This window comes from Geotrypetes seraphini, chromosome 6 (assembly GCF_902459505.1).
Source record: "Geotrypetes seraphini chromosome 6, aGeoSer1.1, whole genome shotgun sequence".
NCBI classification, from domain to species: Eukaryota; Metazoa; Chordata; class Amphibia; order Gymnophiona; family Dermophiidae; genus Geotrypetes; species Geotrypetes seraphini.
This window is the reverse complement of record NC_047089.1, coordinates 216,915,386-216,938,435: the sequence shown is the minus strand read 5'-3', so window position 1 is coordinate 216,938,435 and position 23,050 is coordinate 216,915,386. Positions and strand designations below refer to the sequence as shown.

At 43.7% G+C, this 23,050-nt stretch overlaps 1 protein-coding gene across 4 annotated transcripts in view; it reads right to left on the bottom strand.

Moving 5' to 3' along the window:
- The window catches only part of DUSP26 (dual specificity phosphatase 26), a 38,962-nt gene that overhangs the window by 2,802 nt on the left and 13,110 nt on the right, over positions 1–23,050 (bottom strand). For 2 of the 4 annotated variants that reach the window (XM_033950164.1, XM_033950165.1), the window contains exons 3-4: positions 692–927; positions 37–251 (exon numbers count right to left, since the gene is read on the bottom strand). In XM_033950164.1, coding sequence (XP_033806055.1) covers positions 37–251; positions 692–867 — 391 coding nt within the window. In that variant the 5' untranslated portion in view covers positions 868–927. Of the gene's footprint in view, positions 1–36; positions 252–691; positions 928–1,735; positions 1,798–4,896; positions 5,069–23,050 lie in introns of those variants that run through there. The other 2 variants (XM_033950161.1, XM_033950163.1) reach the window with 2 other exon arrangements.

Here is a 23,050-nt window from a genome sequence, read left to right as displayed (position 1 = left end):
AAAGAGCCATCCTCAATGTTATAGGGTGTGTCATACCTCCACTCTCTCTCAGGGCCTTGTGAATGAAGTCAGCAGCTGGGTAGAAGTGGACACTCATGTCAAAAGTGGGAGAGTCTTGAGCCTCAATGCCCTGATAAGTGATGCGCATGCCCTCGTAGTACTCAGGACCTCCTCTCCACTTGCTGTGGGATGCATTCAGTATGTGAGTGATTCCCAGCCGAGATAATTCCCGACGATCTGCAGCAATGTCCCTGAGAAAGAAGGAGAGGTGGGGTAAACAGTCTGCCCACTGCCAGGGCACTTGCCTTGTTCCTGTTTGAAGTGTAGTGTCTCACTTGCACCCAGCCCGGGTCTCTGAAGGGCACCCTCTGAGTACCTCTTCACATCTTCACCGGCAGTCAGCAGGCTGTCCTACGCACTGCTCACGTCGGCCTCGTCCCTCACTCTGCCATCACTTCCTGTTCGCAGGACCAGGAAGTAAGGTCAGAAGGCAGGCTCAGCTGGCGTGATGTGAAAAGGGACGGGGTGGGAGTGGGGCATGGTAATATTGGGGCAGCAGGGAAGAATGCACTGGGGAGCACACTGCTGGACACCCCTGCCCTGTGCACCAACCTCCCTTGCTCTCTAACATGTCCCTTTCCATGTCTCCTGCTCCCTCTCTCTTCCTGATACTGTAGTGCTGGTTACATACTGGTCACCCAGATAGAGGCTGGGCCAGACTTCATCGGCATGGTTACAGGCCGTCTTCCCTGTGTACAGCAGTCGCTCCAGCTCAAAGACACTAAGGACAGGAGGGTTGGAGGCCTCCGAGGAACTGCGGCTGGGGGAGTGAGATCTTCTTCCGGACAACCTGGATATAAAAGCCATGGAACTGGGCTCCAGAACTCATTCCGCTGGGGAGCACAAAGCTTCAGACAGATATAGATCCTGAGGACAGAAACACAGAATTAAACTCCTCTCCCTCTCTGTCTGAATGAACCCCCCCCCCCCCCCCCCACACACACACATACACATACACATAGGGAAGTGTGTGGGGCAATGGTTAGACCTACAGCCCCAGCATCCTGGGGGTGTGGATTCAAATCCCGCACTTCTCCTTGTGGCTCTGGGCAAGTCACTTAATCCCCCAGTGCCCCAGGTACATTCGATAAAGTGGGAGCCCGCTGGGACAGATAGGGAGAAAATGCTTGAGTACCTGAATAATTTGTAATCCACAGAATTGTAGGATATGCAGAATATAAATAATAAAAATAAATAAATAAACTCCTCCCAGATCTGGATTATTCTCCTTTCCTCCACCATTAGGCCTGAGGTACTTTCAGATGCCCTAGTTGTAATCATACACCCATAAACACTACATTCCCCCATATCTAACGTGAGCATTTATTTTTTTCATCAAAAGGAGACATCTATTAATTGTCAGTCCCTCCCCCAATCCCGCCCCCAATTTCTTCCATTCATTTTTCATGTATACATAATATCTTATTAATTCATAACGGTAACCATAAAATTTTAAAAAACTACAAAGCACACTATACGCAGAGAAAATGTTAATTATCATTTATATTTGGGGGTGTTTCAAAGATGTCAAGGCAGATAACTTTAAAACATGCAATGTCACCTCAGTAACTATAGAAAAAGAGACAAATATAGTGCAAAATACAGACAGCAGATATAAATTCTCAAAATTGACACATTTTGATCACTAAATTGAAAATAAAACCATTTTTCCTACCTTTGCTGTCTGGTGATTTCATGAGTCTCTGGTTGCGTTACCTTCTGACTGTGTATCCTTTCTTTCAAATTTCTTTTTTTCTGCACTCAGTCCCAACAATTGTCCCTTTCTATTCCCTCCCTCCTTCCTTCCCTATGTCCTTAGTGCCTTCAGTGCCTCCTTCGCATGTCCTTAGTGCCCATTCCTATGTCCTTAGTGCCCCCAGTGCCTCCTTCCCATGTCCCCCTCACTGCCTTCCAGACTTTGTCCCACCCCCACCCCTGAAGCCAGCCTGCCTGCTTACCTCCCTCCCTCACAAAAAAAAAAAAGACTCCCTCCAGCACTCGATTTAAACCCTCGCCCCGGTCTGTCGCCGCTGCTGCCCTCTTACCTCCCTGCTGCTGCTCTTAATCGCCACCCAGAAGCCTTCTTCCTGATGTCAATTCTGACGTCGGAGAGGACGTTCCGGGCCAGCCAATCGCTGCCTGGCTGGCCCAGAACGTCCTCTCAGATGTCAGAATTGATGTCGAGAAGAAGGCTTCTGGGCGGTGATTAGCAGCAGCAGCAGGGAGGTAAGAGGGCAGCAACGGTGGCGGACCGGGGGAGGGGGGGGCGGAAGGGAGGGTTTGAATTGGGCACTGGATGGAGGCTTTTTTATTTTTTTTTTGTGCAGTAGGGAGGGACAGGAAGCGATCGCCTGTCCCATTGTCCCTGCCCATAGCTTCGGGACGCTGTCCCTGAAAACGGGACATTTCGGCGTTCCGAAGCTGTGTGTGGGGACAACGAGACAGGGGATCCAAAAACAGGACGGTCCCGTTCAAAACGGGACGTATGGTCACCTTACCCATATCCCAGATAAACATACACTTTGCCTTAAAATAGAGTTCTCAGGACACACCCCATTGGTAAGGTTTTCAGAATGCCCAAATGAATATGCATGAGATAGATTTGCATTCAAATTTATGTCATGTATATTCACTGTGGATATCCTGAAAAATCCACCAGGCTAGATGTGTCCCAAAGAATGGGTTGATAGCCCCTGCTCTAAACTAAGATACACTAGGGTTACCAGATTCTTGCTGGGCAAAAAGAGGACACGTGGGCCTGTCCTGTTCCGTCCCCCATTCCACCTTGTTCTGCCTATAGCCCAACCCCATCCCACCCACAGCCCTGCCTCGTTCCATCCCCCAACCCCAGCCCCACACAAACCTCGCCTCTATGGGCCGCGTTTGGAGAGCATCTAGACTAGATGTCACCCGCATGCACGCACGTCATATCTGCACATGTACAGATGCCCTCCAGACACCGTCCCAAGCTCAAAGCTTTTTCAAAACCCAGATGAAGTGCCGGGTCTTGAAAAGCCATCCGGATGCCTGGACAGTCCTCTAAAAAGAGTAAATCCAGACATCTGGTAACCCTAAAATACAGACACAGATCCTATACCCAGATACAAACATACTACCCCACACTCTTCTCCAGAGATCTGTATGAAAGGTTTAGCTACCTGTGAATGTTCCTGGTGCTTTTTGAGTGTATCTTGTGTCCGAATGGTGTGTGCTCTGGAGCAGGTGGTGTCCTAGCTGAGACTTGTCAGTAGTGCCTTTTCTGGTTGGTCCCCTATGCTCCCCCTCCCCTGAACTCCATTCATTGGGCAAGTCCCTCCTATCTAGGGTTACTGGATTTTCTGCTCTAGAAACCTGGACACATGGCCCCGCCCCATTTTGCCCCCAAGTCCCGCCTTGTTCCACCTTCAGCCCCCCTCAAAGCCTCGTCTTTCTTCTCCGACCTCTGGGCCGCATCGGACCTTCTGGGCCGCATCCGAGCATGTGCAGATGTGTGTGACGTCATCCATGCATGCTCGGAGGCCCTCCAGACACAGCCGGAGGTTGGGGCTTTCCAAAACACAGACAAACTACTGGGTTTTGGAAAGTCTGTCCGGGTTTTCTCAGACGTCTGGTAATCCTACTCCTGTCTGTACCCTTCTCCTCCACTGCCAACACCAGATTCCGTCCCTTCTAGCTTGCTGCGCCATATGCATGTAGGGTTACAAGACGTCCAGATTTACCCGGACATGTCCTCTTTTTAGAGGGTATGTCCAGGCTTCTGGAGGCTTTTCAAAACCCGGCACTTTGTCTGGGTTTTGAAAAGCTTCTTCTTTGGAACCGCGTTGGGACGGCATCCGTGCATTTGTGGATGCGTGCGATGCCATCCCTCAAGACAAGAACAGGTTGAGGGGGCAGGGCTGGGGGGGCCATGATGTGGGCATAACGGTGGGGCTGGGTGGAACAGGGCGGGGCTATGGGTCCAGATATTAGTCAACTACAATCTAGTAACCCTATATGCATGGAACAGACTACCTGAGCCACAGGCTTCTCTAGCCCTCTAGCAGTATTTAAATCCAAGCTAAAGGCCCATTTTTTTCGAGGCTGCTTTCAACTCCTAACTCCCACTTACCGTAAAACTACTTATGTCCACGCTATCATTCTGTTTGCAAAAAAACTCTTCAACCCCTATATGTCATGTCTGTCTGTCCAAATTAGATTTTAAGCTCTTCCAAACAGGGACAGTCTTCTCTATTGCATGTTAAATGTACAACTTTCAGCGCTATAAAAATTGTGGTAGTGGGCCTCATTCTCAGTCTTTGGGGTGGTTTAGCTGGGGGTGGAGTGCATGTAAGCTGCATCTCCTCCCTCTTCCCCCCCCCCCAAGAGCGTCATGGGCTACAGGCTCATATTTTCTCTCCTATCTCCTCCTGCTCTGGTGAGTGGCGACCATTGGTTATTGCCATCCCTCATCACAAGGGTGCTTGGGGGCAAATGTCCTGTTTGCCCTACACCTAGAGCAGCATTTTGCTTTGGGAACAGTTCTTGCTGGCCTGCAGCTCGTGGTGTGTGCGTATTCCGTGCTCTAGGGCTCTGCCCACCACACTCCTCTCTCTGCAGCTCCTGGTGCATTTGTTATAATGTTTGTGCTTTGCCAGCCCCCAGCTCATGGTGTGAGTGCAAGTTTTGTACGTCGTGCTCTGTGCCCACGCCCTCTAGACCAGCAGCTTGTGGCGTGCTGTGAACGAAAGACATGTTTGGAGGAAAAGGACTGAGTGTGTGAATCCTGGCAGAGCTCGGAGATTCTGCAGTGCAGTAGGCAGAGGCTGTGTCATCCCCCCCCCCCCTCAAATGCCTTACCTCCTTCAGGGTGTGTGTCTGTTGCAGGGAAATCCACGGAGTTGAGTTCTGTTGTTTGCAGAGCTTTCAAGAGCCACAGTGCTGACGAGCTATTTTAAGGCATGGCATGTCTGGCAGACAGATCTGTTTATATCAAAATGTGTATGCGTGCCTGTGTGTGTGTGTGAGAGAGAGAGAGCAGAAAAGAGGGGAGGCAAGAGAGGTTGAGCTAACATATGGTCTCAGCGCACACAGCTGTACATAGACACCTCTTTTCTGAATCTATTGTGCTATGCTCCTTTCTTTTCTTCACAGATTAATCTCTGGATGTAGGCCTTTTTTTTCCCCATGATATCATTTTAAAGCTCTAGGGTGAGTTCATATGTTGGGTGGGAGGTAGAAATGGTGCACAGACTGCGCACAGCAGTTTTTGTGTGGGTGAGATGTCTATATTTGCAGCACAACCAACAGGTCCTTTAGTATTTTTGACAATGGTATTATTATGATGGTAGGATTTGCCAATTGACATTCTGAAGGAACAAATAGCTCATTGTCTACAATTGAAGTGGAATGCTATTTTAGGAGATTTTAACTGGCATTTAGAAGATTTCACTGATCCAGTGACTCATTTATTGGTTTTATGGCCTCACTCAACAGGTGTTGGCTCCCCACATCAGCTGCCTATATTGCTGGCCACGCCCTGGAGGGAGCGTTTTTATATCTGGTCCGGCTACTACAATCCAGTTGGTGATGTTGTTAGGTACCATCGACTTGTGCTCGAGTCCTAGAGGCTTGATGAATTGCGGATCTAAAAAGAAATCGGTTTTGTGCTAGCCCAGAAAGATCCTCTAGCGTTATCCCCATGGTTGTTTTCAACGTGTCCAGCCATCTGATTGCAGGTCACCTTCTTCACCTGGTTCCTTCAATCTTCCCAAACATGATGTCCTTCTCCAGTGATCTCTCTCTTCTGATGGTGTGGCCAAAATAAGATAGTCGTAACTTCATCATTAGGGCTTCGAGTGACATAGCAGATTTGATCTCTTCCAGAATCGATTTGTTAGTTCTTCTGGTGGTCCGCAGCACGCCTAAAATCCTTCTTCAGTACCAAAGCTCAAAAGAGTCAGTCTTCTTTCTGTCTTGTTTCCGTAGTGTCCAGAAATTGAGTGCGTGGACAAGTCTGATCTTCGTTGGAGTGTTACCTCCTTGCCTTTGAATACTTTGTCGAGAGTCTTCATTGAAGAGTGACCAAGTGCTATTCTGTGGAGTATTTCCTCCCTGCTAGTTGCTTCTTTGTTTACAAAAGAGCTCAGGAGATTGAAATCCTTTACATCTTCTATCACTTTCAAGGTCAAAATATCATTTTCTATGTTATGACTTTTGGCTTTGACTTTTCTCAGTAGATACAGCATGTCTTCTTTGCTGCTAGTGATGAGCATAGCGCAAGGTGTTTACATTTTAGCCATCAACTTTGAAACCGATACTCTTCTTCCAAATTTGCTTTTTTCTGAAGATGGTTTCACTTGACTTATCCGCGGCATTTGATACCATAGACCATCATCTACTCAGCAAAAGACTATCTTCAACTGGCATTTCCGACCAAGTATTAAATTGGTTTAAATCATACTTTCAAGATCGTTCAGCTAAAGTCATCTTTAATAATTCATCATCTAACAACTTCACTAATTCCTTCGGGATTCCGCAAGGTTCGATTATTTTCCCACTTTTATTTAATATCCTAACCCTCAGTCAGTCTATTGGATTTTCCTCATTTGCATATGCGGATGACATCCGACTTCTGTACCCTTTAAACTCAGCAGACCCAAAGGAGATAATAACTATAAATAACAAGTTAAAACAATAAGCCAATGGCTTAAGGACAATATGTTGGCCTTAAACGCAACAAAATCTTCTGTAATGTTCTTCCCATGGAAAAAGGATCTTAAATTTTCATCACAGATACTCCTAAATAACATCCCTCTCCAAATAGTAACTACAACAAAAATATTGGGAGTAACACTAGATCAGGAACTTTCTTATCAAAACCAAATTAGTTCGTAGTTAAAAATTGCTTTTATAAGTTACATCTCATCAGATCATTATCAAAAGTTTTAAAACCTGAAGCTCTCAACATCCTAATCCACTCATTAATCATTTCTAGGCTAGATTATTGCAATACTTTATACCTTGGCATAACCCCCCCAAAATAAGAAGGCTACAGATAATACAAAATACAGCAATAAAAATTATTACAAATTCAAAAAAATATGACCACGTTACACCACTTTTACAAGCTGCACATTGGCTGCCAATCACACATAGAATAGCTTTTAAAATCATACTGTTAACTTTTTAAATTCAACAATCACATGTGCTGATATTTTTGGATCGTCTTTTGATACCGTATTCTTCATTTAGGGCACTCAGATCAACACAACATTTATTAACTATTCCTTCTCTAAAAATAATAGGGACCAGGAGATCTACCATTTTCTCGGTCATAGCACCCCAGCTTTGGAACAATTTACCATTATATCTAAGTAATGAACCTTATTTAGATAAATTCAAGCTCTCCTTAAAAAGGACGCATTCAAAACATAGACAGCATAACTTACCAAGTACTAAATCTTTAGACCTTAATGAATCTTATGAGTAGGTCGCCAAATTATTCTTTATTTTACTTTGTTTTCTTTTTATGTGCTCCCACCATATGTGTTCTTCCCTAAATGTTTCTTTTTCTTTCTTTAAAGATTGTAGTTCATCGCCTTGCCTTTTGTACCAGTTTGTATTAGAACGTATATAATTAATATACAATGTCTTGTTTTGTCCTCCCCCTTTTTTATTTTTATTTTTTAAATTGTTATACGCATTGAAATATATGATATTGCGTAGATAACAAATCTTAATAAACTTGAAACGTGACAAGATGCATCCTTTCCTGACGCCATGTTTTACTGAAAACCAATCAGTGTTGCCGTATTCATTTCTCACAGCAGCTTCTTGATTTTCATGTAAGCTCTCTATCAGCCAAGTTATATGTTTGGGTGTTCCCATTTGAACTAGAGTTCTCCATAGTTTATTGTGATACAAAGCTGATGAAGCAAAGGTATAGGGGTTTTTGGTATTCTTTGCTCTTCTCCAATATCCATCTAACATTGGCAATAATGTCTCTTGTTCCTCGACCTTTTCTAAAACCAGCCTGAACTTCAGGTAGTTCTTGCTCAACGTGTGATTGGAGCCTTCATTGTATTATTTTCAGCAATATTTTGCTGGCATGTGGAATTAATGCAATTGTTCTGTAGTTGTTACAGTCCTTGGCATCACCTTTCTTCAGTATAGGTATGAACAATGATCTTCTCCAATCGGTTGGCCATTTATTTTCCTTCCAAATCTGTTGACACAGGCGAGTGAGGGCCATGATAGCACCTTCTTAGCCTTTTATTACCGGTAATTCAGTTGGAATACCATCAATCCCAGGTGACTTCTTTTTCGATAAAGCTTTAAACACTGCTATGACTTCTTTTAAAATATCTGGTTCTTCTTCGGCTTCAGTTTCCAGTTCAGTTTCCCCAATGTTATCCTCATTGCTTGGTTTGTATGAATTTTCCATATATTCTTTCCATCTCTTTTAATGCTTTCTGGATCATTCAATATCATTTCAATTGGTACATGCCGTTTCACTGAGCCTTTTAATCAGGATTGATCATCATTGTTTGGAATTTAATTTATGCAACCTGATTCTATTCTGTCTTACTCGTTCTATTGTTTTAGTTGAAAACTGCATGTAAACCATTGTATGGTTCCATGCGGTATATCAAATTAATAAATGATGATGATGATGATGACATAAGATGGGAAAATTTGAGTTGGAGCTGGTTTCAATAAGGATGTCTAGAACATGTTTAACTTTGTCTTGAATCCCTGGAGGGAAACAAAGAAATACAGTATGATGGCAGATAAAAGCCAACTGGCCCATTCAGTCTGCCGATCCATAATCTCTTCCTCTCTCTAAAAGATCCCACGCAGTGGCATAGTAAGGGGGGGGGTGTGGGGGGTACCGCCCCAGGTGCGGTCTTCCTGGGGGTGCTGGAATCCCTCCTGCTCTCTGCCCCCCCTGCCACACGTGCACACGCACCCCTTCCCTCCCATACCTTTTTTATCTTCAGCACGAGCAGCCATGAAGTCACTGCTCGTGTTGGCTTCGTCACTCTCTGACGTCACTTATGGGACCCACGCCTAAGAAGTGACATCAGAAAGTGTTGCACCAAAGATAAAGAGGTACGGGAAAGAGGTGTGTGTGTGCATAGCAGGGGGCGGGGAAGAAGGCGGGAGAGGGACGCCATCACCCTGGGGGCTGCTCACCCCTGCTACGCCACTGATTCCATGTGCCTGTCCCACGCTGTCTTGAATTCAGACACAGTATTTGTCTACACCATCTCTATTGGGAGCCTATTCTATACATCTACCACTCTTTCTGTAAAAAAGCATTTCCTTAGATTACTCCTGAGCCTATCACCTCTTAACGTCATCCTATGCACTCTCATTCCAGAGCTTCCTTTCAAATTGAAGACTTATTTTTTTATTTAATTCATTCATTTTCTATCCCATTATCCCCAAAGAGCTCAGAATGGGTTACAGGTTCTTGCCTCATGCACAATTACGCCATGTAGGTATTTAAACATCTCTCAAGCAACCAAAAGAATTATAACACTAAATATTCATAGTTCAAAAAATGTTATCAGCCAGTGGTAGAGGTGCCTGTCAGAACCACGCAGTTGATTCAAACAGGTGGAGAAAAAGCCTGAAGATATATAAATAAAGCACGGCAATCCACAGAGGATTTTTAGTCGATGCAAATCTTATCACTGGCAAAAAAAAAACTCCACCTAGGCAAAATGCAATTTTCTAAACAGGAACTAAACACACCTCTGTGCACGGGGGTGGGGGGAAGAAAAACCAAAGCAACTTAGCTCAATCCTCTGATTTTTCATGCGATAGCCTGTTAATACACGTTTTTTAGCGCTCTTTCGACTTGGGCAATATGCAAGCTTTTTGATATCAGACTGAGAGCATCTTTTTTGCCTTTTACTTATACGCTGGCGCCATCTACTGGATTTTATCTACATGCCCCTGAGGAAGGCTAGCCGAAACATGGACCGTGCTAGGGTCCAGGGGATCCAGCACCAAAAGGAATTAAGGACTCTCTATGAAACTTGACTTATGTTCTATTTTTTAGCCATTTATTTGTATATGCTTTTATTTATGTGTTTGTAATAAATTGATTTGTTCTTGTGGCTGATGTATGGTGTCCCTTCCCCACTCTTTTTGCTTTGTATAATCAGGAGCTATCATTAGTCATAAAAACCTCCAAAGTCAGTATTTAATTAACCATCCAATTAATAATTCTGAACAATTGTAGATAATTATAAATTGTTCAAACTGAGTCAAGTTGAGCAATGCAAACAATATAAACTTCCCACTGCCAGTTATCATGTGTCATCATTACGCACAAAAATTATGTCACCATATGAATAATCACCTGTATGGGTGGCAGAAAATTCCCTCTAAGCTGAGCAGGAGTCCTCCACCCACAGTCTCACCAATAGAGGGTGCTGTTTTACTGTCACATTTTTCAATTGTGAGGGACAGGCAAGTTCTGCAGGACTCCAGGGAACATACCTGTCCTTAGCGACTGAAAATATTCCACCCCCTAGTGGTAGCAATGCAGCTGGAGGACACCTGCTCAGCTTAGAGGGAATTTTCTGCCACCCATACAGGTGATTATTCATATGGTGACATAATTTTTGTGCGTAATGATGACACATGATAAGTTTTGGTGCTACCTTGATAACTTTCAAATGAATACTGATACGGAGAAAGTGAAAATACTCTTTTCTCGGTCTGGTTAGTATTGGTTAAGTTTTCTTAAAAGGTTATTAATTGTCTGATACACATAGTTGATGCTGGCTGACTTTTATTTTTTTGCTTTTGCAACTTTAGAAATTTTCACAAAAATTTGGATTAGCCACACGGCTCCTGAAGAAGCGGATTAAGTAAAACGGAGAAACTCCATAGAGCTGACATTGCTGCCTGGATGTCCTGCCTTCATCTAAAACTAAATATGTCCAAGACTGAGCTGCTCCTCTTTTCTCCTAAACCCTCTGCTCCTCCTCCTCCTTTCTCCATCTCTGTAAATAATACTGTCATTGTTCCAGTCTCCTCTGCTCGCAACCTTGGAGTGGTCTTTGATTCTGACCTCTCACTTTATACGTATATCCAACAAGCTGCTAAGACCTGTCGCTTCTGTTTCTTCAATATCACCAAAATTTGCCCCTTCCTCTCTTAGCACACTACCCGGACCCTTGTTCAAGTTCTCATAACCTCACGCTTAGATTACTGCAATCCCTCAGTGTCTCCTCTCCCCCTTGCAATCTGTGCAAAAAGTCTGCTACGCGACTCATCTTCTACCAACCTCGCTACGCTCATGTCACCCCTCTCCTTAAGTCACTTCATTGGCTCCCTTATCTGCCCTCACATATAGTTCAAGCTCCTATTGCTGACCTACAAGTGTGTTCATTCTGCTGCCCCTCAATATCTCTCCTCGCTTCTCTCTCCTTATACACCTCCCAGAGAATTCCGTTCTTCAGATAAGTCACTCTTAGCTTTACCCTTCTTCTCCACTGTCAATTCCAGACTTTGTTCCTTTCATCTGGCTGCCCCCTATGCTTGGAATAAATTACCTGAGTTTGTCCGTCAAGCACCTTCCCTTGTTTAAAAGCAGACTGAAAATCCACCTTTTTGATAGAGCTTTCAATCCTTAACCCTACTCCTCTGCCTTCCAACCAAGCCCGCTGATTAACCGTTCCCCTTAACTGTAATCATGACATCCAGTTTGTCTGTCTTGCCTGTTTAGATTGTAAGCTCTTTCGAGCAGGGACTGTTTTCTTACTCTTTGTGTCTCTGCAGCGCTGTGTGCGTCTGGTAGCGCTATAGATATAATTAACAGTAGTAGTAGTAGTAGTGGAGCATATCATGGTCCACAAAGCCAGTGCACTTAACCACCACCATTGAGCCTTGGACCTTCTAATGTGTATCTGAACAGATTTCGGAAAGTGGGCTCTTGGAATTCAACTGAGGATTGTTCAAAACACTGTGAGCTGCAGCTAAGTAACAATGTTTGGTTTTACTGCTTGACTTTGGGCAGTTTATATTGTTTGCATTGCTCAAACTTGCTTCAGTTTGAACTATTTATAATCTAATATAATAAAATGATAGGCCGCGCATGCGCACTAAAAAACGTGTTCCCTGATCCGTCGCGAAAACATGAGTGCGCATGCGCGGGTTTTACGTCACCACCTGCTCGCTTAATACATTACAGCCTCCCTGCTCTACACAAGCCCGACCGCAGCCAGACGACGATCTCCGTTCCTCCTGCCGCCGCCGATCTCCGTTCCTCCTTTGCCACCCACCCCCTTCTCTTCCCCACAGCCTCCCTGCTCTCCACAAGCCGGACCGCAGCCAGACGACGATCTCCATTCCTCCTGCCGCTGCCGATCTCCGTTCCTCCTTTGACACCCACCCCCTTCTCTTCCTGCGGGCCCGAATGGCGATTCCAGCAGCGTGTGCATCAGTCTTCACACGCTGCTTCGGGCCCTTCTACTGCCCTGATTTGCTCTGCCGCGTCTCTGATGATGTCATCAGGGACGTGCCAGAGTAAATCAGGGCAGTAGAAGGACCCGAAGCAGCATGTGGAGACTGATGCAAGCGCTGCTATAATCACCACGTTTGTAGTCTGGGCCGCGGGAAGGGAAAGGGGGGGGGTAGAGGAAACGCTAATGCTGCTGCACAGGGAACTGGTGGGGGGGGGAGGGAAATGGAGGGGGAGGGAATGCTGCTTTGGACAGACAGACAGAGAGAGGAAGGGAAACACAAAGAAAATAAGAAAGACAGGGGCATGTGCACAGGGAACTGGTGTGGGGGGAGGGAAATGGAGGGGGATGGAATGCTGCTTTGGACAGACAGACAGAGGGAGAAAGAAGAAAGACACAGGGGCAGGGAGATACACAGAAAGACAGATAGGCAAAGGGGGCCAGGGACACAGACAGACAGAAAGGACAGCGGGAGCCGCGTCAGGAGGGGTGCAGGATGCGGCAGTGGGAACTTTTCCAATGGGTGCAACTGGGCGGCTGTCGGGAACCTCTGATCAGGGACAGAGCAAGGTAAGAGTATCATAGGGATAAGAAGGAGGAGGGGGGATAAAAAAGGAAGGGATGCCTACTGCTGGACAGGGGGGAGAAGGAAAGAGATGCTGATGGACAGGGGGGGTGAAGAAAAAGGAACAGAGGACAGCCAAGGAAAAATAAAGGCAGAAAGAAAGAAAGCGGCTAAGGAGAGAGAGAGAAAGAAATAAAGACAGACACACACACATATGTTCTAGCACCCGTTAATGTAACGGGCTTAAAGACTATCTATAATTGTTCAGAATTATTGGTTGGTTGAAGGTGTTTATGACCAATGACAGCTCCTGACTATAGACATAAGGCAAGAATCATTTCTCTACTGTATGTCTGGAGCACCTGAGGTCTTTTTCTCCTACAATAGAGTTTGCTAGGTGTATCTAGCTGTTTTTTTGGGACAATAAGAAATTTGAAATCTGCCTTTAAGGGTCTGTTAGACATGCCTTCCTTTAAACAAGTGAGGCTTGATATATACAGAGAAAAGATATTTATGATTGCTGGTCCAGTCTTTTAGAACTCGCTGTTACATTATATTAGACTGAGATAGATGACAGGAGCCTATGGGAAACTTTTACAGGTTGTGAGACCTATTCCTACTTTTTGCTGAAGTTGCTGAAGTCTCGGGCTTGTGCAAACTGGTTTCAGTTCAAATGCTGAGATGCTAATGTGTGGCATGTGAGTGTGTGAATTTCTTGCTGTGAAGTTTCTCAAGGACACCAACCAGTGCTGGAAAGACAATGAGCTAACAGTGCTGAAAGAAAAATGTCAGTCAGCAAGACGCTCTATCAGTTGGGAACCTAAGAACTGATAAAGTGATGCCAGGCTAATGCGCTCAGGCACTGATATTGATGTACCCGTGTGAAGAATGGAAACTTCAAGAAGAAAAAAGTTCTAGAAGCTCTGCCTGTCCAGGGCCCCCCAGGGAAGAATGGAGGCGTGGACCAGGAGAGGGTTAGATAGGCAGTTGTTTTTATCCAATAGGGCAATACATATTCCCAGCCAGGGGAGCGGGTCTAAGTATACAGATACTTTCTATATAAAACCCCCATGCTGTGGCAGAGTTTCTTTGGAGAGACTGCGCCATACTTACAGAAAAAAATGCTGGCACTGTTTGTATGAGGCTTTTTTTCTCTCCATTGTATATGTCCAAACTGATTTATTTCTGATTTGACAAATGCTGCTATAATATTAATTACTAGAATAAAAAGTTATTTGCTTTGGAATATACAATTTAATCTTGTGGGTTTTATTTTGGGGGTTTTTTTCCTTCATGACGGACCCCCGGTGAGGTAAAGTAAGCAGCCTTTTACTTCAAGACAAATTGAGACATTTTCCATTTTTAGAAAACAGGTTAAGGCTTTTTTAAAAATGTATTTACATAGTCATATATTTGAATGTGCTTTGGTAGTAATGAAATTATTTAGTATGGTTTATGTTTAAAAAATATTATCCTTCCCCCTTTCACAAAACTGCATTAGGCTTTTTTTATTACTGGCCACAGCGGTAACAGCTGTGAGCATCGGAGCTGTTACCGCTGCAGCCAGTGATAAAAAGCTGCTGAGAATTGTAGCTGGAGTGGGATAAGAAATTTTTGAAGAAATAAAGGAAGGAATGTTGGAAGTTAGAAAAATCATGGATTTCCTCTGGATTAGATAGCAATAAGCTAGGATGGAAGGAGTGCATTAAGATCTGTAAATCAGCAATCAGTTCAAATTTAAAAAAAAAAAATCTTATTACTCTGAAACCCCCCCACCCCCCTTAAACGAGTCTCACCCTCTCTTTTGATATTGCACATTTTCTATTTAAAGATCCCTCACAGGATGATAATTAGAACAGCTGCTGAATTAGGAAATTATTTGGAACTTAAAATTTGTATTAGATGGCAGATGTTGAATAATCATTATCACCAATAATTGATGAGACTGTTTTTAACAGGGGAAGTGATGTTCCGGTTGACCAATTTTGGTGTACTTTCTCAGAAGTAAATCTAATATTCTTTCCTAGATGGTACTTGAAATTTGGCAAGCGAAGTTGTGGCTTGGACCCTTGCCCAGCAGCAATGTCAAAACATTTATTTATTTAGTTAATTTTATAGCCCATCCACCCAAGAGCCCAGAACGGGTTACAAGGATACATACACAGTTTTCAGGATCAGATATACATACGCTACAGAGTCAATAACATGCTACAGGATCAGAGACACATAGCTATAGAATCAATAACTTACAACTTATAGAGAATGCAGCTGGGAGGGGCCTAATGGCCTGATTGGCTCAGGCACTTAAGGCCCCTCCTGGGCCTGGTTCCGATTGGCAAAATCCCCTAGGAGGGGTCTTAGGCACCTAGGCCAATCGGAATCTTAGGCCATTCCCAGTGCATCCCAGAATGCGCTGGGAGATGGGCCTAGGATTCTGGTTGGCTCAGGTTTGGATCTTCTTATCTTTGCAAACTTGGATTTTCAGCTCTGACAGATATTAACCCCCCTTTTACAAAACTGTAGCACAGTCCTGGTGGGGGCTGTGGCAAACTATTGGGAGGTGGGGGGTTAACGTTTGGGGGAATCGTGGGGTATTGGTAGGAGGGATTGTGCACCCCTCCTACCGGAGAACAAGGGGGGGTATGTGGGGTGACAGCAGAAGGGATTGAGCATTCCTCTTGATGGGGAACATTGGAGTGGGGGGGTTCGCGGGGTGTCAGGAGGAGAGATTGGACATTTGTCCTGCCGGCGATTATTCGGGGGGGGGGTGGCGATTTTGGGCAGGAGGGACTGGGGATCCCTTCTGCTGCGATTGTTATGGGGGCGGGGGGATGGTTTGCCAGGGCCACTGAGCTGATCGCAGTAGCCATGATCAGCTCAGCGGCCCAATCCGGAACTCAGTGGCGTACCAAGGGGGGGTGGGGGGAGGTCCGCCCCGGATGCACGCCCCAGGGGGGTGCACAGCTGGCCACCCACCGGGGAATAAGCTGCGGCTGGGGAAAGGCTGCCACTGGCTATCGGGAACAGGCCGGCGCCGAGTTCTCGCTCCCTGCTTCTCTTCCCTGGCAGGCCGGAACGTCCTCTCTGACGTTAGAATTGACGTCAGGCAGCGAGAGTTGGTCGGCCCTGCAGGGAACAGAAGCAGGGCGAACTCGGCGCTGGCCTGTTCCCGATGGCCAGTGGCAGCCTTTCCTCGGCAGCGGTGGCAACAGCATGTTTCCCAATGGTGGTGGCATGGGGGAGAGCAGGGAGAAAGAAAGAAAGAAATAAGGGGGGGGGGGAGACAGGAGCCAGAAAGAAAGAAAAGGGGGGGATAGGGAGCCAGAAAGAAAGAAAGGGGGCATTGTGAAACAAAGAAAGAAAAAAAGGAGCATGAGGAGAAAGAGAGAAAGACAGACATAGAGAAAGAAAGGGAGCATGGAGAGAGAAAGAAAGAAGGAGGCAGGGTGAAAGAAAGAAATAAATGGGACACGGAGAGAGAGAAAGACAGACACAGAAAGAAAGGGGGCATGGAGAGAGAAAGAAGGGGGCAGGGTGAAAGAAAGAAATGGGGCATGGAGAGAGAGAGAGAGAGAGAGAGAAAGACAAACATAGAGAAAGAAAGAATGAAGGGGGTAGGGTGAAATAAATAAATAAATGGGGCACGGAGAGAGAAAGACAGACAGAGAAAGAAAGGGGGCATGGAGAGAGAAAGAAGGGGGCAGGGTGAAAGAAAGAAATAGGGCACGGAGAGAGAGAAAGACAAACATAGAGAAAGAAAGGGGGCATGGGGAGAGAGAAAGAAAGAAGGGGGCAGGGTGAAAGAAAGAAAGAAATGGGGCACAGAGAGACAGAGACAGACATAGAGAAAGAAAGGGGGCATGGAGAGAGAAAGAAAGAAGGGGCAGGATGAAACATAAAAAGTTGGGGGAGGGAATGAAGTCTGGAGGAGAGGAAGCATACAGGAGGCTGAAAGAAGGGAAGAAATATTGGATGCACAGTCAGAAGAATAAAGTGCAACCAGAGACTGATGAAATTACCAAACAAAGGTAGGAAAAATGATTTTATTTTCAATTTAGTGATCAAAATGTGTCCGTTTTGAGAATTTATATATGCTGTCACTATTTTGCACTATGGCCCCCTTTTACTAAACCGCAATAGTGGTTTTTAGTGCAGGGAGCCTATGAGCGTTGAGAGCAGCATGGAGCATTCAGTGCAGCTCCCTGCACTAAAAAACGCTATTGTGGTTTAGTAAAAAGGGAGGGGGTATATTTGTCTATTTTTGTATAGTTGTTATTGAGGTGACATTGCATAAAGTCATCTGCCTTGACCTCTTTGAAAACCCGCGGAATATAAATGATAATTAACATTTTCACTGCGTACAATGTACGGCCCGCACCTATCAGGTACGCTTCAACTGCAACCTCTCTAAAACATGGAGAAACCCATCAGGCGTTCCACAGGGGTCCCCATTATCCCCTCTACTCTTCAACGTCTATATATCATCACTAGGCATGCAGCTGGCCCAGCGAGGTATAAAAGTATTCAGTTACGCGGATGACTTTACAATCATTATCCCGTTTACTACGTCTCCCTCCGAAATCACCCCCACAGCAACAGAAGCACTAAACCTGATGGAACAATGGACCACAGAATTCAAACTCAAGCTCAATTCAGATAAAACTAAATTCTTTATAGCCTCGCCACACCCACATAACACGACAGAATCACTACGCATTAACAAACTCAATTACCCTATTCAACCAACAACGAAGGTTCTAGGGGTAATACTGGACCAAGGTCTAACTATGAAAGACCATGTAGACTCCCTAGTCAGAAAAGGATTTTTTACCCTCTGGAAACTTAGGTCCATTAGAGCATACTTCGACACCTCAGCATTCAGAATTCTGGTACAATCCCTAATACTAAGCCACCTTGATTATTGCAACATTACCCATCTGGCAATCTCTCGGAAGCAAATGCAGAGACTACAACTTATATAAAATGCAGCAGTCAGGTTGATCTTCGGGTTGAAGAAGTCCGATCACATAACCCCTTCCTACCGACTCCTGCACTGGCTGCCAATGGAGGCTCGCACGAAGTTCAAGCTAGGATGTCTCTGCTTTAAGGTATTATCAGGTCTAGCCCCTAAATATATAATAGACCTCTTCTCATTCCCAACTAACAGACATGAGAGAAGCACACACCTGAAATTTGTTTCCCCACCGGCTAGAGGATGCAGATATAAGAGACATCATCAACAACTTTTATCGTACCAAGCAGCCTTATGGGGCAAAGACCTAGGAAAACTAATCACACACTCAAACAACTATAGCGAATTTAGGAGACACCTAAAAACATACCTGTTCTTGAATTACATAGGTAACGCACAAGGACAATAGCCCCCTTCGTAATTCCACCCATATCTGATCTTGCAAACTGTTAACCTCTAATCTCTAAACTATGAATGTCCCAATCAATTAATGAAACTTTTCTAACTCATTGTAAATAGCACGGAACTTCCCGGTCCGGCAGTATATAAACTGTTGTTATTATTAATGTTGTTAATATCAGATGGTCACTGTTATACTCTGTAATTCACTGACTGTACAGTTTCACCTCACTGTAAACCGCCTAGAAGTCGCAAGATTGTTGGCGGTATATAAGAATAAAGTTATTATTATTATTATTATTATTCTTTGTGTTTTTAAAATTTTATTGTTGGTAGATCATTTTGACTTGGCCACGAAGGTAAGGGGGAGGGAGGGAGGGGAGCTGCTGAAAGACATCTAGTAATCCTTGCAGGCTTGACTGTGCAGGGAATTATTTTTGTAAAATCTTGTTTTGTTATGTGACTGGCATTATTTAGACTTTAATTTCTATGAATGAATAGAATGAAAATGATATAAAATTACTTGCTTGGTTTTATGTGTGTGTGCTGAAGGAAAGTGGAGAGAGGGATGGCTGAGGACGCTGAAGGGAAATGGGGAAGAGAGAGTGGGGAGAAGACGCTGATTTATAAATTGACAATTGTACAGAATATTGTTTCTTTTTATACTTTAATATAATAAGTTCAATATAAAACAATTCAAGGCTTGTGTGGATGGAATCAGGTGGTTAGTGGGGATGGGGACCGAGCTTACGGGGATTAGTCCAATAAAATGGTATTTTCTTATTTCTCATTATTTGTTTTATTTTTATTTGTTAATTTGTAAAGTGGTGATTGTTTTGTATCAGTTTTTTCAAATTTACATCTACTGTCTTTATATTTTGCACAGTATTAGAGGACATGTATTACTGTTTTTGTGGTGTGGTGTTGCATTGTATGTAGAGTCTGGTTTCTTGGCTGTTCAGTTTAACTTTTGTCTACATATTTCTATTTTTAGTTTGTGATTATTCCATATTGGGCGAGGGTGTATCTGTCTGTGTGTATGAAAGGAACATGGCTTTCTGATAGCATCGACTGTACAGGATCAATTGACTGTGCAGGATCTGGCTTGTTTAGTTTTACAATGTATGTGTTGGTGTTCTAGTGCTCACTGCAGTGTTTAAGATGCTGCCTTTTCCTAGGTACACTCTTGTTGTGCAATATGTGGATTGTTACTAAAATTCATATTTTTCATATAGATGGGGGGGTGTCAAAAAATGATGGGCCCCGGGTGCAGGGTATGCTAGGTATGCCACTGCCGGAACTTATACCTGTTTTGACTTGGTCTAAGTCAAAATGTATAACTTCCATCCAGGCAACCTGTCAAACTTTTCAATTATGGTTGCCAGACAACTAAGTGTAGGTCAGCCCACATCCCGCCCACCTCCTGCCATACCTACTCCTCCCAAAACACCCCTTTTTGCTCTGGGAGCACAGAGGCAGAGAAAAGGCCTAAGCTGGTTTTAGATATGTCTAAAACCCTGTTTGATCAGTACTTGGACGACCTGTCTTTTTGGTCGTCCAAGTGCCGATTTAGGCCGGTTTTTAGACGTATTTATTTTTTGATCATGAGCCCCACAGCACATATGTTATATGGACTTGCCGTGGGAAAACTGAAGGCAGGAATTTTCGATGGTCCACAGATCAGACAACTTATAAATGACCCAAATTGTCTGATCTGTGGACCATCGAAAATTCCTGCCTTATAAATGACCCAAATTTCATAGCATCAGTGAATGAAATCAAATCATGTGCCTGGTCTTCATTTGTTCTTTTTGTGAAAATCTTTCTTGGCAACAAGAAGGCAGACAACTACACACAATTAGTAGAGGATATGCTCTTTCATTTCAATAGGCTTGGCTGTAACATGAGTGTTAAAGTCCATTATCTGCACAGTCACTTAGGACTAGATGCACTAAAGTCAGTGATCATCACTAAACCTGTTTTCACAGCTTTAGCAATGAATGCTATTACTGATCCAATTCACAAAATGGCTCACCGCGTGTTTTTCCCCTCAATAGCCCATTTTCCGAACCAGCCATGAAAATGAGCTAAAATGCCATGCAAAGTAGCTAAGTGATTGATGCACTAACATCACTTAGCTATGCAAAAAAATAAAACAGGGGTTTTATCTATTGGAAAAAATTACAGTTTAGACCTGTCGGTAACTGTGTTACTGACAGCTCAGCCTGTTGGGTTTTTTTTCAATTGCACAGATATTTTGCGTGTGTTACACACAAAAAATATCTGTCCCATAAGAAAAAAAGAAAAAACCCCCACCCCTTTCGCCAATGATGGCCCTCCCTCCTTGACAAAATGACACTGTGAAATGGCCCTCCACACCAGTGAAAACATCAAGAGGAATGCTGACCCCCCAAAAAGAAAATTGGCCATGAAGGTAAGGGGCAGGGAGGGAGAAAGGGAGCTGTTTCAACACCATTCACCGCTGAATTTTCCGGACCTGGCCGGCTGTGCAACCCCCCTAAGGCTGCACCTGGGGCGGGCCACCCCCTCCGTCCGCCCCCCCTTGGTATGCCACTGCATGGCTCCATGTCATTCCCTTCATTCCCTTCTTGGTTGGACGGAGAACTTTCAGGACCCCCCTCTTAGGTGTGGGCATTCACCAGCCACATAGATAGCATAAATGCTTGCACCGGAAATTAGGTGCATAAATGCAGACTGATGCTAATATTCTATAAGGGCGACTGCGTGAGCAATTGCCCATATAGAATTTGTGCTTAGCATGCATTATCTTGGAGTCTAATTTTAGGCAATGTTTAGAGAATTGCTCTCTAAGTGGGGTTTTTTCTAAATTTTGTAAATGTTTAGGGAAAGATTTTTACAACACAATTATCCAAATCATAGTGCTACAGGGCTAGTTCCTACTGCTCCAATTTATGCCTTTCATGCTGTGCAAACACTAAGGTTTAGTTTAGTTTAATATTAAAGTCCTTTGCCATTAAGTACAGTTGGTTGTATCATGCTGCCATCTACTGGGTTGTAGAAGGAATGTCTCCTGCAGCCAGGTACAGAAATAGCAATACAGTGTTTCTCTACTTCTTCAAGTCAAGTGCCCCTTAAGTAGATCACATTTTCAACTAAACACCCCTGAGCTTTGATTGGCAAAGATTTTGGAAATGGACATTCCATAAACAGACATATTGTCATCACAAAATAGAAAATGGTATTATGTAGAAATAATCCTATAAAAATACGCTGTCACACAAATAAATACACTCTCACAAAGGTATAATAGAGAGAAATCAGGGGTCTCAAGTGCTCCCAGCCAGAAGCCTGATGTGCATTACAAAGCTAATGGCTTATATAGTGAGCTATCATCGGTCCCGTTTATGTTCTCTATACCAATGCTTAGTGTTTATTTTTATTTTCTTCTATTTCTATTTTGTTCTATTTTTTATTCTTTGTTATATATATAAATAAGTTCTTTTGCCATTATATTAGAGATTACTTAGCTTTCTCCTTCTTTGGCAGACTATGTCCTATTACAATTTTCTCAACATTTCCTTCCGACGGAAGATCTCCGTTTCGCTCTTATGGGAGCTTCGTCAGGAAAGCGCCAAAGGCAACACTGCAGATAAAGCAAAACAACTTTTCTGTTAATTTATATTAATTTAATTTAAAAAGTTAGATATTACCATGTACCATAACATTTATGACTACTTGTGTTCGACGAGGCTTCAAGGCATAACTCATGGGAACTTGAAGCCTTGAAGCCTCGTCGAACACAAGTAGTCATAAATGTTATGGTACATGGTAATATCTAACTTTTTAAATTAAATTAATATAAATTAACAGAAAAGTTGTTTTGCTTTATCTGCAGTGTTGCCTTTGGCGCTTTCCTGACGAAGCTCCCATAAGAGCGAAACGGAGATCTTCCGTCGGAAGGAAATGTTGAGAAAATTGTAATAGGACATAGTCTGCCAAAGAAGGAGAAAGCTAAGTAATCTCTAATATAATGGCAAAAGAACTTATTTATATATATAACAAAGAATAAAAAATAGAACAAAATAGAAATAGAAGAAAATAAAAATAAACACTAAGCATTGGTATAGAGAACATAAACGGGACCGATGATAGCTCACTATATAAGCCATTAGCTTTGTAATGCACATCAGGCTTCTGGCTGGGAGCACTTGAGACCCCTGATTTCTCTCTATTATACCTTTGTGAGAGTGTATTTATTTGTGTGACAGCGTATTTTTATAGGATTGTAGTGTGATTCACAAATTTATAAAAGTGATTATGTAGAAATAAAACAAAAAAGGAAACATATTCCTCTTTTATTGGACTAACTTACCCCCTCTTTTACAAAACCGTAGTGCAGTTTTTAGCACCTGTGAGCATCAGAGCAGTTACCGCCGCGGCCGGAACTAAAAATCACGCTAAGGTTTTGTAAAAATCACGCTACAGTTTTGTAAAAATCACACTAAGGTTTTGTAAAAATCACGCTATGGTTTTGTAAAATGGGGTGTGTGTGTGTGTTAATGTAGTTTATGATTAGCTTTCAAAGGTAAGCCCTTTTTCCACAGATCATTT